The 14,554-nt window shown below is 34.3% G+C and overlaps 1 protein-coding gene across 1 annotated transcript in view; it reads left to right on the forward strand.

Annotated features, from left to right (window-relative positions):
• LOC129257903 (protein FAM50A-like) overlaps positions 1 to 12,301 on the forward strand; it is a 16,813-nt gene extending 4,512 nt beyond the window's left edge. The window contains exons 5-13 of the mRNA XM_054896337.2: positions 1,055 to 1,128; positions 1,682 to 1,748; positions 4,321 to 4,382; positions 5,527 to 5,603; positions 7,888 to 7,942; positions 8,553 to 8,601; positions 9,780 to 9,850; positions 10,565 to 10,675; positions 11,062 to 12,301. Of these exons, the coding sequence (XP_054752312.2) occupies positions 1,055 to 1,128; positions 1,682 to 1,748; positions 4,321 to 4,382; positions 5,527 to 5,603; positions 7,888 to 7,942; positions 8,553 to 8,601; positions 9,780 to 9,850; positions 10,565 to 10,675; positions 11,062 to 11,070 (575 nt within the window). The 3' untranslated portion in view covers positions 11,071 to 12,301. The remainder of the gene's footprint in view (positions 1 to 1,054; positions 1,129 to 1,681; positions 1,749 to 4,320; positions 4,383 to 5,526; positions 5,604 to 7,887; positions 7,943 to 8,552; positions 8,602 to 9,779; positions 9,851 to 10,564; positions 10,676 to 11,061) is intronic.
• Positions 12,302 to 14,554: the final 2,253 nt, after the last annotated feature.

Genomic DNA, 14,554 nt, shown 5'->3' on the forward strand with positions numbered 1-14,554 from the left:
ACTTCATAGAACATTTTAACCCAATTAACTGAAATCTAAATTAATGTAGTTGCAGCAAACGATGATATCTTGGGAAAGTCTTTAAAATCAAGGTGAAATGTGACCATATCATTGTACATCTGGATCTGGTACATAATTTACTTGTTCTTATGAAACATGAAATTTACGCTGAAAAATGATCATAATTAGATATTGCCTACGAAGATAAGCACATATGGGACAGTGTATTATCATTGCTTGGTGATGTTATCATTGCTTGAAAAATCATCCAACATCTAGCTGGAATGCCATGCTTATTTTGCTCACCCTTTTATATGGTCAGAAACAGATATTTTTTTCTATACTTTATATATAAAAACATGGTAATTTTACCGGATTGTTCTGATCTTTTGAGGTTGGAACCACAACCAGCATTTATGTTTTAAGAACTTCATGTTTCAGTGTAAGTTCCAAGCATCAAAATGTGTATTTCATGCTCATCAGGTTCAGGGATCTGAAATTAGAAGGAATGGTGAGCACATTATAAATAGAAGTCCTGGGGATGTTTTACAAAGAGTAAAGTCTTATTAAATGTCATGTTTAAGTGCCAGTTCACATACAATATTAAACTCTAATTTTATCACTTAAGAAGGTTGGCTCTAACAGTTTGATCATTGACTGACACTCATTCTACATTCAGGTTAAGTGATGTCAGAATAGAGAATATACATGGAAGTAAAATGTGCAAACAATACAAAAGTGTATGATGTTGCTTGATTTATAGTTATTCTACATTTATCATTTTATGTCACAAAAAATCTAATTCGCTTAGGCGAGCGACAAATCGCTTTACCTAAAATGGATAAAGGCGGATGATCACTCTCGCTTCCCTTAAAACTGAGTCCCTGTTAATTTGGTAACTTTCAGATTAAAGAGACTTTGTAGTATGAAATATCCAACATATCTTGGACTCAACTGGAGAAAGGTACCAGTCGTAATAACTTATATGCCCCAGGACCCAGAATTGATGGCTAAACTCTTTATTCATGATTATTACTCTTTGTTGTTATTGCAGTGTTGAAGAAGAAAAAGCGAATAGGGAAGAATCCAGATGTGGATACCAGCTTCTTGCCTGATAGAGACCGAGAGGTATGATTTGAGTTAATTTACAGATATATTTATAGTTTTTAAAATTTAAAAATTTGGCTTATTCACGTATTGCTAAATTTACGAGTTTTTTGTTTGTTTTGTTTTAACATGCTTTCCAAAGTGGAATTTTAAAAAATTTCAAACTCACCAAAATAGCGAACAATTAAACCATGATGAAATTTCAGCTTACATGATATTTTTAGCTTTACATGTACATAGCTGATAGTTAGGAATTATATAATGAGTAGGTTCATGGTCTACCTGTAATAATTTATGATATAAAAAAGAAGAATTCTTCTTGTACATTTGTATATCATGTATTCCCAATGTCATGATGTATTCTTAACAAAACAATGTGTTTTGTGAACCTGAACTGCATACTGATGAATATTTATATACAGAATATATATTTATGTAATAACCCCAACCATCGAAGATTTCTTATCTGCACATGTTCTGTTAGCTAGCATTGTCTTCAGGATAATTCATCCAGAACTCAATTGATATGGTAATGTCGATATGAATCCATTGTTGTTGTTTTTTTTTCCATTAGGAAGAAGAAAAGATGATAAGGGAAGAGTTGAGACAGGAGTGGAGATCCAGACAAGAGAAAATCAAAAGTAAGTTTGCTAACTGCCAAGTATACAGGGTGTATCAATAAAAAGGACACCCCAACTTTAATGATTGTTTCTGAGAAAATTATCCAATTAATCATAAAACTTGTAATACTTAAAAGTAAGTTTGCTAACTGCCAAGTAAACAGGGTGTATCAATAAAAAGGAAGCCCAGCTTTAATGATTGTTTCTGAGAACATTATCCAATAGATAATCATAAAACTGGTAATACGTAGAAAAGTATGAATCGTTAACATTCCAAAGATGTCTGAATTTGGTTTCTACAATGTATAACTGAGCATCATTGAACACCATTCATAAAAAAATGTGAGTAGTCATACCATGTATTGTCGCTTCCTGGACTAATAAAAATTGAACCCAGCCATTAGAACTGGTCCAGTCAAATTCCAACAACTCCACTCTAAACTTCTATTAGTTACTGTAAAAAAAACATCAAATATTACTTGTGTACATTGTAATGTACTATTAAAGGACAAGTCCACCCCAACAGAAAGTTTATTTGAATAAGAAGAGAAAAATCCAACAAACATAACACTGAAAATTTCATCAAAATCGGATGTAAAATAAGAAAGTTATGACATTTTAAAGTTTCGCTTAATTTCACAAAACGGTTATATGCACATCCTGGTTAGTATGCAAATGAGGAGACTGATGACATCATCCACTCACTATTTCTTTTGTATTTTATGACATGAAATATGAAATATTATAATTTTCTCCTCATTGTCAAGTGAAACAATAATAATTCCTCCCTGAACATATGGAATTAGCATTGTTTGATACTATATGGTTCAGTCAAGTTGGTCCATATTGTCAAATTTGTAAAAAATGAAATATTGTATAATTCAAACAATAAAAAACAAAAGAAATAGTGAGTGAGGGACATCGACTGTCTCATTTGCATGTCACTGAGTTGTGCATATCACTGTTTTTTAGAAAAATAAGCAAAGCTTTAAAATATCATAACTTTCTTATTTTACATCCAATTTTGATGAAATTTTCAGTGTTATGCTAGTTTAATTTTTCTCTATTTATTCAAATCAACATTTTCCTGTGGTGGACTTGACCTTTAATTAACTTTAAATGGGATTTTATTTGAAGAATAATTGAAGACTATGTGGTGAATTGAGCAGGAACAAAAAACCCTGCATATTTTACATTCTTTATATTTCTGGTCATTGGGTAGCTTGAATGTGTGATTATGATGTAAAAAAAAAAAATCAAAATACCGTAAGTAACGGTCTATTAACCGCACCTTTTTCTCGGCGGGATAGAAGCAAAAGTAGGGGGTGCGGTGTATCCACGGTGACGGGTCTGAGCCAGCCCGCCGTAACCCCTCCCGAACATGTAAGACGTCTGCCAGTTCACAACACATCGAGTGGCCGGCGTAGCCGCCCAGGGCAATGTCGTTTAGAGGGGTATGAGCCGCGGGTAATGGGAAGCGATTATTACGATCTTAATCAAATATTTCCATAACAAACGCACCCACCTTCATGACACTAATTTCGACTTTATTCTCGATTCAAAGCAGCGAAGTACCCTGGCTAAGTTCATACTCGGTAATATTTTGTCACAGCTGAGCGAGAGTTAAACGAGCTGAGAGCTAGTTTGCGTTGTGTGTGTGTGTGTATTTGAGTTTTGTCAGACGTGTATCAATCAGATATGATTTTTTACGTCTGGGACCGACCTTTAACGTCACCATCCGAAAGACGTGACCAGGGCTCGAACCTCTGCATCAATTTGTAACTTCCCCGCATAGCTTGGATTACAGGCGCACGCCACAACGCCCAGTTGTATTGTGGTTATGTAGTACGACTTAAGCTGGCGCTATTCATTTTAACCCCTCCGGAGCTCCCCGGCCGCAAAAGTCCCGTTTCGCGGCAGCTTATTTTTTCTTTCTCGTTTGCTTTTCATAAGATACCATGTACACCACGAAGCCATAAAAACAATTGGAAAAAATGCAAATTTCTTTGTTTCTTGAACCTTCCAGTAATCCCGTATCCAAAATTCATGCTAAGACCAATCGAATGCTAGACAAATTTTGAAAGTGATTGTGAGGTTGTGATGCAAGAAATGTGAATGTTTCTTCCTCCTACGCCGGGAAAGACACATCATAATTTGATAAGATGTACTGCTGGTACCGTATCGTAGTTTGCAATGTAAGAACGGCAGTGCTGTGTGTGTGTACACTGTGACTGTGAGGTGCATGAGTGTGTAAGTGGCCAATATTGTTGGGACTTTTCTTTCTTGCTAACATTTAGATGAATTGATCAAGAACAGCAGATTTCCGCATACCGGTAATCTCTTTGGATACCTTGAAATCTTTAACTGAGTTTTTGTTTCTTCGTACCTCAAATATGCATGTAAATGTGAGAAGGATTTTTTTTTTTTTTTTTTTTTTTAGTCCAAAGTTGGGGGTGCGGTTTATAGTCCGTTACTTACGGTACACATGCTACATTGTATATAGTAAGAATAATATCAATTAATTTGATTGATGATTATTTGGTTTCTCATGTATTGTATGCATTCTTGATTTGTTTTTTGTTTTTTCAATCAGATGATGAGATTGATATCACATACAGTTACTGGGATGGTTCAGGTCATAGAAGGAATGTCAAGGTAAGGTGTATTAATGGTTAATGTGATAGGCCCGTATTCTGACCTCGGGTTTAAATTAAACCCTGGTTTAAAGTTGTGGTTTAACTATGGAGAGCCAATCGGGGCACAAATCCCTAATAGTACACATCCAATTTTTTAACTCATTATGACACTCAAATTGTTCGTAATTGTCTGGGAATGACAATTGAAGTATTTTTCTTCATTATGAAAGCAAAAGGAAACAAAATAGTAAACATAAGAAATATACAATACAAACAGATTTTTTTTTTTTTTTTGGCTCCCATATTGTAGTAGAGTTAGACGGAGGTTTAATTAAACCTGACTTCAGAATATGGGTTGAGTCCCAGTGGTCTGCAATTCAGAAAACTGACAAATGTAACAGAATTTTGGAAAAAGACATAATTTCATAGGAAACACACTTTTTAGGCCAAAAAGTTGGATTATGGAACAAAAGGATAATTATGAATATCAAAGGAAATTCTGATAAACAGAATCATGCATCAGTTGAATATCCATACTATTGAAACTTTTTTTGTAATGGTTTTTCCCTGTGTACAATTGCTCTATCATATTGTTTATACATATACATGTCACTAAAGAAAGCTGAAATTGCTAAATTAGAAAATTTAAAAATGGGGAAATTTGTGAACGGTCTGGTCTAGTTATTTTTTTCTTCCAAGAATGCAAGAAGTAAATTTTCCTCCTACATGGGGAAGGTAAAGTGTTAGCAATCCTTCTTCCTTCCATTGTGTTTTGTACTGTAAATATTTATATAAATTCTTAGTATTTCATTTTACTTTGCCCTCAATTGTAAATATTGTCCCAAATGAAAAATCTGCATTTTCAAGAGAAAAAAATATTTCTGCAAATTACAAATTACTGCAAATTTAAAAAAAAGAAAACAAAAAAGAATAAAGACTTCTATTCTCATTATCATTAACCCATCTTTCTTCTCAGTTTTCAACACACTGCAGTTGCTTGGGCATGGAAACAGTTGGTAGTTCTCGACTAGTTTGGATTGATTCTGGGTTACCGATTATATAAGATCACCGCTAATTGAGAGTTGATTCAACCTTTTTTTTTCATCTTAAAACCTGTTCATGCATATTTTAATTTTTGCTTTAATCTTTATATATTCCAACAGATGAAGAAAGGAGACACTATACAGAGGTTTCTTCAGAAATGTCTAGAAAATCTCAAGAAAGATTTCCATGAATTAAAGTAAGGGTTCTCTAGCTATGTGATTGTTTATCTTTTTGTTTTCAATTTTGTATCCTAAATTCTATAATTCTACAGTTTCTTTTTCCCTTTATAGATTTTGTTGTGCTATTTTAATTATATTATAAATGCTCTTCTTTATTTACATGATATTCAATGAGAAATGCCAGTTGTGGTAATGATCGAAAAATGAGTTCAAACAGAATCCAATACCCACCCGAGTGTTTGCATGTTTTATTTTTTAAAAATATGTGCCAAACGGCTCTGGAAGAAAATATGCAATTGCTGAGAAATGAGCAAAATAAACATAGAATTCCATTGAATGTCAGCTATTTTTCTGACCAATATTAATACACTGTCCCACGTATGCCATTCTGTGTAAGTGATCATATTAGTGTTATCAGTTTTCAGTTAATATATCATGATTTGGTGATGTCCACCTTATTCCACAAATATTTAGCTGGGGCCATAGTCATTCAAGTGTATTTATAAGTCATTCAAGTCCTGTTACAATATACACCTTTATCAGTACTGTATTGTACATTCTAGTATGATCTGTGTATTTGTTTGTCACTTTGAGTTTGAGTTGCTTTAATACTTTATTTGTTTACCACTTATTTGTTTTGTTTATGTTTTTGTCTCACCTGCATAGCAGAGTGAGACTATAGGCGCCGCTTTTCCGACGGCGGCGACGGCGACGGCGGCGTCAACACCAAATCTTAACCTGAGGTTAAGTTTTTGAAACGACAGCATAACTTAGAAAGTATATGGACCTAGTTCATGAAACTTGGCCATAAGGTTAATCAAGTATTACTGAACATCCTGCCTGAGTTTCATGTCACATGACCAAGGTCAAAGGTCATTTAGGGTCAATGAACTTAGACCATGTTGGGGGAATCAACATCAAAATCTTAACCTAAGGTTAAGTTTTTGAAATGTCATCATAACTTAGAAAATATATGGACCTAGTTCATGAAACTTATACATAAGGTTAATCAAGTATCACTGAACATCCTGCATGAGTTTCACGTCACATGACCAAGGTCAAAGGTCATTTAGGGTCAATGAACTTTGGCCGAATTGGGGGTATCTGTTGAATTACCATCATAACTTTGAAAGTTTATGGATCTGATTCATGAAACTTAGACATAATAGTAATCAAGTATTACTGAACATCCTGTGCAAGTTTCAGGTCACATGATCAAGGTCAAAGGTCATTTAGGGTCAATGAACTTTGGCCAAATTGGGGTATTTGTTGAATTACAGCCATAAATTTGAAAGTGTGTTGGTCTAGTTCATAAAACTTGGACATAATAGTAATCAAGTATCACTGAACATCCTGTGCAAGTTTCAGGTCACATGATCAAGGTCAAAGGTCATGTAAGGTCAAAGAACTTTGGCCACGTTGGGGGTATTTGTTGAATTGCCATCATATCTCTATAAGTGTATTGGTCTAGTTCATAAAACGTGGAAATAAGAGTAACCAAGTATCACTGAACATCTTGTGCGAGTTATAGTAGTTTTCAAAATCAGCACTGCTGCTATATTGAATCGCGTGATGCAGGTGAGACGGCCAGAGGCATTCCACTTGTTGTATAATTCTCTTATATTAATGTAGTTTTGGATTGATAGGTCATCACTAAAATCAGTTGCTTTTATATAACATTGTGAAATGAAGGATGTCTATATATTAAAATTAAATGATATTTTAAGTGGCATGGGTGTATCAGACCTGCCAACCAGTACGTTTTAGCCGTAGTTAGTACGTTTTTGCAACCAAAATACGGCAGTACGTTCTTTGAAAAATATGTTTTTTTTTTACTTGTAATTTATTGAGAAAAATAATCTCTATTTGTCTCTATTTCATAAAACGTATACAAATATGGTTATTAGATCAATGTAATTTCAGGTAACTTGTTTTTTTTTTTCAATCATTTTGTTAAAACCAGGGTGAAGATATACACATTTTTTAATGTTTTTTTTTTTCATCTTCAAGAGCAGTGCGCATTTTAGCTTGCATGCAGCTTGAGCGCCGCGATGAGCGAGTGCGCCAAGCATTTTATTATGAAATACACTTTTTTGGGGAAAAATACACTTTTTTATCACAGAATACAGTTTTTCCCAGAGGTTGGCAGGTCTGCATATTTATCTCACACAGTAAAAATACTGATTTTTTGTAAAAATACTGATTTTGGGGGATAAGAATACTGAAAATGCAAAATACAACTTGGCAGCTCTGGTGTATCTAATACCTCATTTTTTCCATTTTGATTAATTTCTTTATCAGGGCTGTCAGTGTAGAACAGATGATGTACATAAAGGAAGATCTTATTATACCTCATGTGAGTATACCAGTTTGTTGGATTTACTCAAGATGCTTACTTTTTGTGATCATTTCTAATTCCTATATACAGCTTTTCTGTTATCAATAGATGACATTTAATTTCGTTGGATTGGAGTGTATGTTTTGCACTCCCACATGAATACAGTTTTATTATGCCTCCATCCAATGTTGGTGTTGACAATATTTTTTTAAAGGGTGTACCTCTTTTTTTTGTTTTTGTTCTATAGAACTGTTTTTACAGGTTAACATAAACTTTTGGACATGTATGCATAGACATGTAGAAGGGATGATGATCACATTAGATTTTGGGGTGACAAGGTCAGAGATTAAATGTCACACGTCATTTCACATACAATCATGATTATATCTCGTCCTTGTGATAAGTAAAGGACCGTTCAAGGGATCAACTTCACATTTGTGTCTAACTTATCTTCTCAGTTATCGCCACTCGTGAGAAAAGTCAGAATTATTAAATGTAAAGCAACAGTGCAGACTTTTCTTTGTGGATTTGTTTTGATTTCCAAATCAACACTGGATCTTCATTGTATGATATATCTTTTTCAGAGAATAAGTATTTATGTTCTTTTGCTTGTATCACACCTTTCCAGCATTACAGCTTTTATGATTTCATTGTGACGAAAGCAAGAGGAAAAAGTGGTAAGTTTGATTAAATTGTATATCAAACTGTTAAGGTACATGTAATGAGCGGTAACTTACCATGGTTGGAGTCTGGGCTAAAAATCATGGAAAGCTTTAAGTGTCAATAATTTGTTTAAATCGAAATGCTTCTTGTGTTAAATACAGGGATCCTTCCCATGTTATTACGGTAATTAAAAAAAAAAAAATTTTAAACTTATTTCCTGTACCTGTTTAATAAAAATTAGTGTTTTGCTATCTGGATTTTGGTTGGTTGTTGAGCAGTGTTACCACAGTGGTTGCCATTGAGTACAAAGTTACAATTAATGGCTTGCTTTATGCCCGGGGTGGGGGGCAGTCAAATATATTGCTGTACACACGCGTGAGGAGACGCGATAGCTCAGTCGTTCGAGAGCGGGAGATTCGTATTCCGGTGACCCGGGTTCGATTCCCACTTGGTGCGCTAGTGCCCTTTGGTAAGGCATTAATCCTCAGTACCAGGTCCTTCGGAGAGGACCTTAAGCCGTCGGTCCTCTGGTTGCTTGCTTACAAGCATTCATGCTTTCTTAGCAATCAGGTAAAAAATCACCACCAATACCAATACCCCAAAAACGTGGTTAAAGGGGTGTTTTTTCAGTTTTGGACGCAGGCCGCGCGGCACTCGTTAAGGGTATCAAAAAACTGATTTAAAATTTTTAAAGACCAGCCAAACGTGCTTAGGGTATGTTTTTTCCCCAGGGTCATATTCTGGTGACAATTTGTTTAGGGGCCAAAATGTGTAAATAAAGCCAGCGAAGAACTTGTTTAGGGGGTGTTTGGAAATAATTTGGTCACGCGTGTGTACAGCAATACATTTGACTGCCCCCCCCCCCCCCCTGGGGCTTTATGCCTACACCCATCTCGTTAATGTTAGTGGGGTCCTAATGATTGGTTATGTGCCCACAAATGACCCCAGTCATTCATTTTGCCTAATGCATAGATCTACTAATGTCCGGTAGTGAGCGGTCATGACCAGCCATAGAGACGAGGATGGTAATAAGAAGGATCCACATCACTGTGTTATAAAAGATATAATATACATAATTTTGCTTGGGCATTAGAATAATTACCCACTCTTGCTGTCTTGGTTATTTTAGTTATTGCCCTTGACGATGTATATGAACTTTTTGTCGTAAATTTTATCTCTCATCTCTTGCTAGGTCCCCTTTTTAGTTTTGATGTTCACGATGATATCAGGATGACCAGTGATGCTACTGTTGAGAAAGATGAGGTAAGTTGATGATTAATGTTAAGTTCATTATCATCCATAATTATTATTACAGGGTGCTACATAACTTTTTAGAAGCACTTGCCCGAAAAAACATTGAAAAAAAAGTTTTACCTCTCCAAAAGACAGTTTTGCGGTTTTATAAACCATTGAACTTTTTCTCTCTTTTGACATGAACTGATCTACTTTGTTATTGCATTTCTTTTTTCCAAAGTGATTTTATCATGCCTGCCATGACCAAAATTAGGTTCAATTTATCATATCGACCCTTATTTTGGTTATTCTACTGTGAGAATTTTGCTTGCCCAATTCGGGCAAGTAGTTTGGCCTTTACTTCAAAACACTTGCCCGACTCTAACTTTTACTTGCCCCGGGCAATCGGGCAAGTGCTTATGTAGCACCCTGTATTATATTCTTCAATTCCAGACAAAAGTTATTTTTTTAGCTCCTACAAATGTTGTCAGCGTGAAAACCCTATAGCACCATTCATATAATTTCATGATTTCAAAACATCAATGTTGATAGGTCAATCCGATTTCACAGTGCATAAGGTTTTTTTGCACAGTGGGATGCGTGAAAATTTGCCAAGTGCGTTTTTGCACCAATAACAACAAAAATTAGTTCAACTGATGTTTCAAGTGGAAATGTATTTGATTTTGTGTTTCACTGGTAGTAAGTTAACATTCTCTCCTTTTCTATTTTTATTTTCATCCATAGTCCCATGCAGGAAAAGTGGTGTTGAGAAGCTGGTTTGAACGTAACAAGCACATATTCCCCGCTAGTAGATGGGAACCGTATGACCCAGAGAAGAAATGGGATAAGTACACGGTAAGTCAAAATTGAAGACCTGATTACCAACAAATATTTAAATTTTCTTCTCCAGAAGGCAATCATTCCTGATAAAGATTGTGGCAGATATTGTCGTCACGGAAGGGGACATCAATTAGTTTAATGATTTGTTAAAAGTTTCTTGAATTTATTATTATTCTGTCATGTACTCCCAAATTTCTTTCATATTTTCTATGCGTCACCATGACACCCCCATGTCTAATCTTTAATTATTTGTGCGTTTGCTATATTTATGAATTGCCAAGACTTACAACGCCTCTTTTAATGCTTATAATGGAGCCCTAGCAAAAAAAAAATATTGATAGGCAGTTATCAAATCATACATTTTTAAATGAATTCTTTCATATTTGTGTCTTTTCTTTTAGATTAAATGATATGTGACTGGCAGGACTACAGAAGACTCAAAAGACTGGATCTGTGGACAAACGCAACTCTCAGACTGACCCATTATGTGTGTCTATTCTCCAAAATTAATACAATGTAGTCCTTTGAGGCATTCCTCATTGTAGAATTTTATGCCACATTCATTGATATGGCAAAAATATGTTTCAAGAATAGAAAAGTAACTATTCATATATGAATGTTGTGATAAATGAAGCACACGATTTCCAAATTACCCTTCTGCATGTACTGGAGACCATTCGCCTAGAGTTCTTATTGAATATCCACCCCTCCCACACCCCTCTTTTTAAAGGGGAATCCAGCCTTTGCCATAAAATGTTGTGTTGGGAAGGAGAAAAATAAATTAAACAGAATGGCGAAAGTTTAAAAGAAATCGGAGAAGGAATAAGAAAGTTATAGCTGCTTTTAAATTGAGATCACTAATAGTATGTAGATTTCAAATTGGCAACTGGGTAAGTAAATTATGACAAGGGGCAAGGACAACTTTCCCATAGGCCATGTGCTTTATTATCAGGGATTTGTGGTTTTCTCCTAAGTACCCATTCCCCTGGGGCAGTAATCTAAATATAATCCAGGTAGTATATTGTTTTATGTCCTCATGAAAGAAAAATATAATTTAAAATAAAACTTTTTGGGAAAATGATATTTTAGCCACAATATGTATTGGAGTACATGGAAGAGTAGTCCTTGCCTTACATCACTATGACATCCCATATGCGGCCAATTTGAAGTCTCCATGGGTATATTTACAACTTTTAAAAATCATAACTTTCTTGTTGTTTGTCCAATATTGTTCAAACTTTCACCTATCAACTTGTCTGATTTTACTTTTTCTTATAAAAACAAGTTTTTATTTGGGTTGGATTCCCCTTTAAAAGTACCCTCCAAGCAAATGACAGGATATCTTCCCAAGGCAAAAAGAAAAGTTTATCTTGGTATAAATTTTGGTCTTCTCATAGCAGATGAATGGTTTCATAGTGCTGAATGCCAGCAAGTAACATCAGCTTTTAGACATGTCTTATGCAGTGTATCGTACCCAGAGACAGGTTTTATCAGAATTTTGTCAGGTTTTTTTGTCCATTGTCCATTGATTTACAGATGTGTAAATGGTTTAAGTTGGTTGTCACGTAATCATTTCTTTCGATGTAAATGCATGTTCGCACACCAAATTGTAAATAAACATATTGACTTTTTAAAATGAAATATTTGGTTATTGTCGGTTTGTTTGTCATGGATTTGTATGTATAAGTATTGCAGACCTATTTATCGTTAGAGAAAGAATATTTAGAGAAATAATCTGTATATTTATCATTCATTTTCCTATTATTCAATATTTTTTGTGCACTTATGTTAATATAGCCTGTATCCTGAAGAGGTTTCAATCATACCATGGTACAATACCATGGATTATGCAGATTTATTTATTTATTTATTTATTTATTTATTTCGTCTTTATTCAACAGGGTAGCCCCATCAGTAAGTACAATACTGTTATACTAGGAGGCCCTGCATAACATAAAATACATATACATAAATATACATGAAAAACATCCGAAGGTGATATGAAAGATCAGTACAAAATGATATAATATTGCATGCTACTTGTCAACGCGTAATAATAGAAAACAAATATTTACAACATAATTCATGACTACAATAAATGTTCATTTTTGTTAAGTTATGGTCAACGAAAATATAAGAAACAAAACAGTTCATTTTAGGCTAGCATTTTCTTGTATTATCATGCTTTATTCAAACATGAATTTAGCTACTTTGTCAAAAATGCACATTAATAATCAGAATTTTCATAGTGTACGTGATGAAATAAAGCAAAATTAGTTACATCCAAGATCTCTGCGTAGTCCATGGATTTGTAGCATGGTGCAATTGAAAACCATTTTCTGAATACAGGCTTTATACAATACTTTACGTGTGTGTGTAATCGTTGAAAGGAGAATTTGACAGAACAGTGTTTTGAACTTGACGCCTGTCAAAAGCTGGGTTTGGGCCTGAAAATGAGAAGTTTAAACGTGCCCTAAAGGCAACCACACACCTTACGATTGGCCTATGACTCAAATTTTCGATAAAATGTTTTTAAAAAATCGTGACAATATTATTAAATCATGGAACAAAACAGAAGCCAACATTCTGAATTGTCAAATGAATAGTACTAATACCTTGGTCACATTTGTTCTACGGCGGCCGTACGGCGTGTTGAAAACAGCCGTTTTAACATTTGTTTGTACCAGCTACATATAGGTGGTTTGAGTAAAAATGAATAAAACGGCTGTATTCGACTCGCCGTTCGGCCGCCGTAGAGCAAATGTGACCGTGGTATTAAAGGCAGGTCCACCCCAAAAAAATGTTGATTTGAATCAATAGAGAAAAAAAAATTAAAGCATAATGCTGAACATTTCATCAAATCAGATGTAAAATAAAAAAGTTTATATTTTAAATTTTCACTTATTTTTCACAAAACAGTTTATATGGACAACTAAGTGATATGCAAATGAGAGAGTTGATGATGTCCATCACTCGCTATTTCTTTTGTTTTTTATTGTTTGAATTATTCATTATTTCAATTTTTTACAGATTTGACAATAAGGAACAAATTGACTGAACCATATGTTATGTAATTCCACATGTTCAGTGAGGAGAAAATTCTGTTTCACATGACAATGAGGAGCAAATTAGGATATTTCATGTAATACAAAATAAATAGTGTGTGGGTGACGTCATCAGTCCCCTCATTTGCATACTGACCAGGATGTGCATATAACTGTTTTGTGAAATTAAGCGAAACTTATATATGTCATAACTTTCTTATTTTACATTCCATTTTGATGAAATTTATAGTGCTATGCTTGTTGGATCTTTCTTTATTCATTCAAAAATATTTTTTGTTGGGGTGGACTTGTCCAATCCAAATAAAAAGTTGTTGTTATCAGAAGAAAAATCAGACAAGTACATGGTTAAAAGTCGGACAAACTATGAGAAAGTTATGAATTTTTAAAAGTTGTAAAAATTGGTAATCTCTTCAAATTGGCTGCATTGGTGATGTCATAGTGATAAAGGAAAAGACTACTCTCCCATTTACCCCAATACATAAAATTGCTAAATTGTCATGGTTTTCTTTTTCAAGTTTTATTTCAGACTATTTTTCTTTCATGGGGATATAAAAAAAGCATGCTTCATTGGTCATATATTTGGATTACTGCCCCAGGGGAATAGGTACTTCATAGAAAACCACAAATCCTTCATAATAAAGTACATGGCCTATGGGAAAGTTGTCCTTCCCACATGTCATTATTTACATACCCAGTTCCCAATTCGAAATTTATAGTTTTAGGAATCTTAATTTGCTTGTCTGATTTCTCTCAAACCTTTTCCATTCTATTTAATTTATTTTTCTCCTTCCCCAACATAACTGCACAAGAAGGGGGAAGAATGAACAAG

Source organism: Lytechinus pictus, chromosome 3, assembly GCF_037042905.1.
Source record: "Lytechinus pictus isolate F3 Inbred chromosome 3, Lp3.0, whole genome shotgun sequence".
Lineage (NCBI taxonomy): Eukaryota > Metazoa > Echinodermata > Echinoidea > Temnopleuroida > Toxopneustidae > Lytechinus > Lytechinus pictus.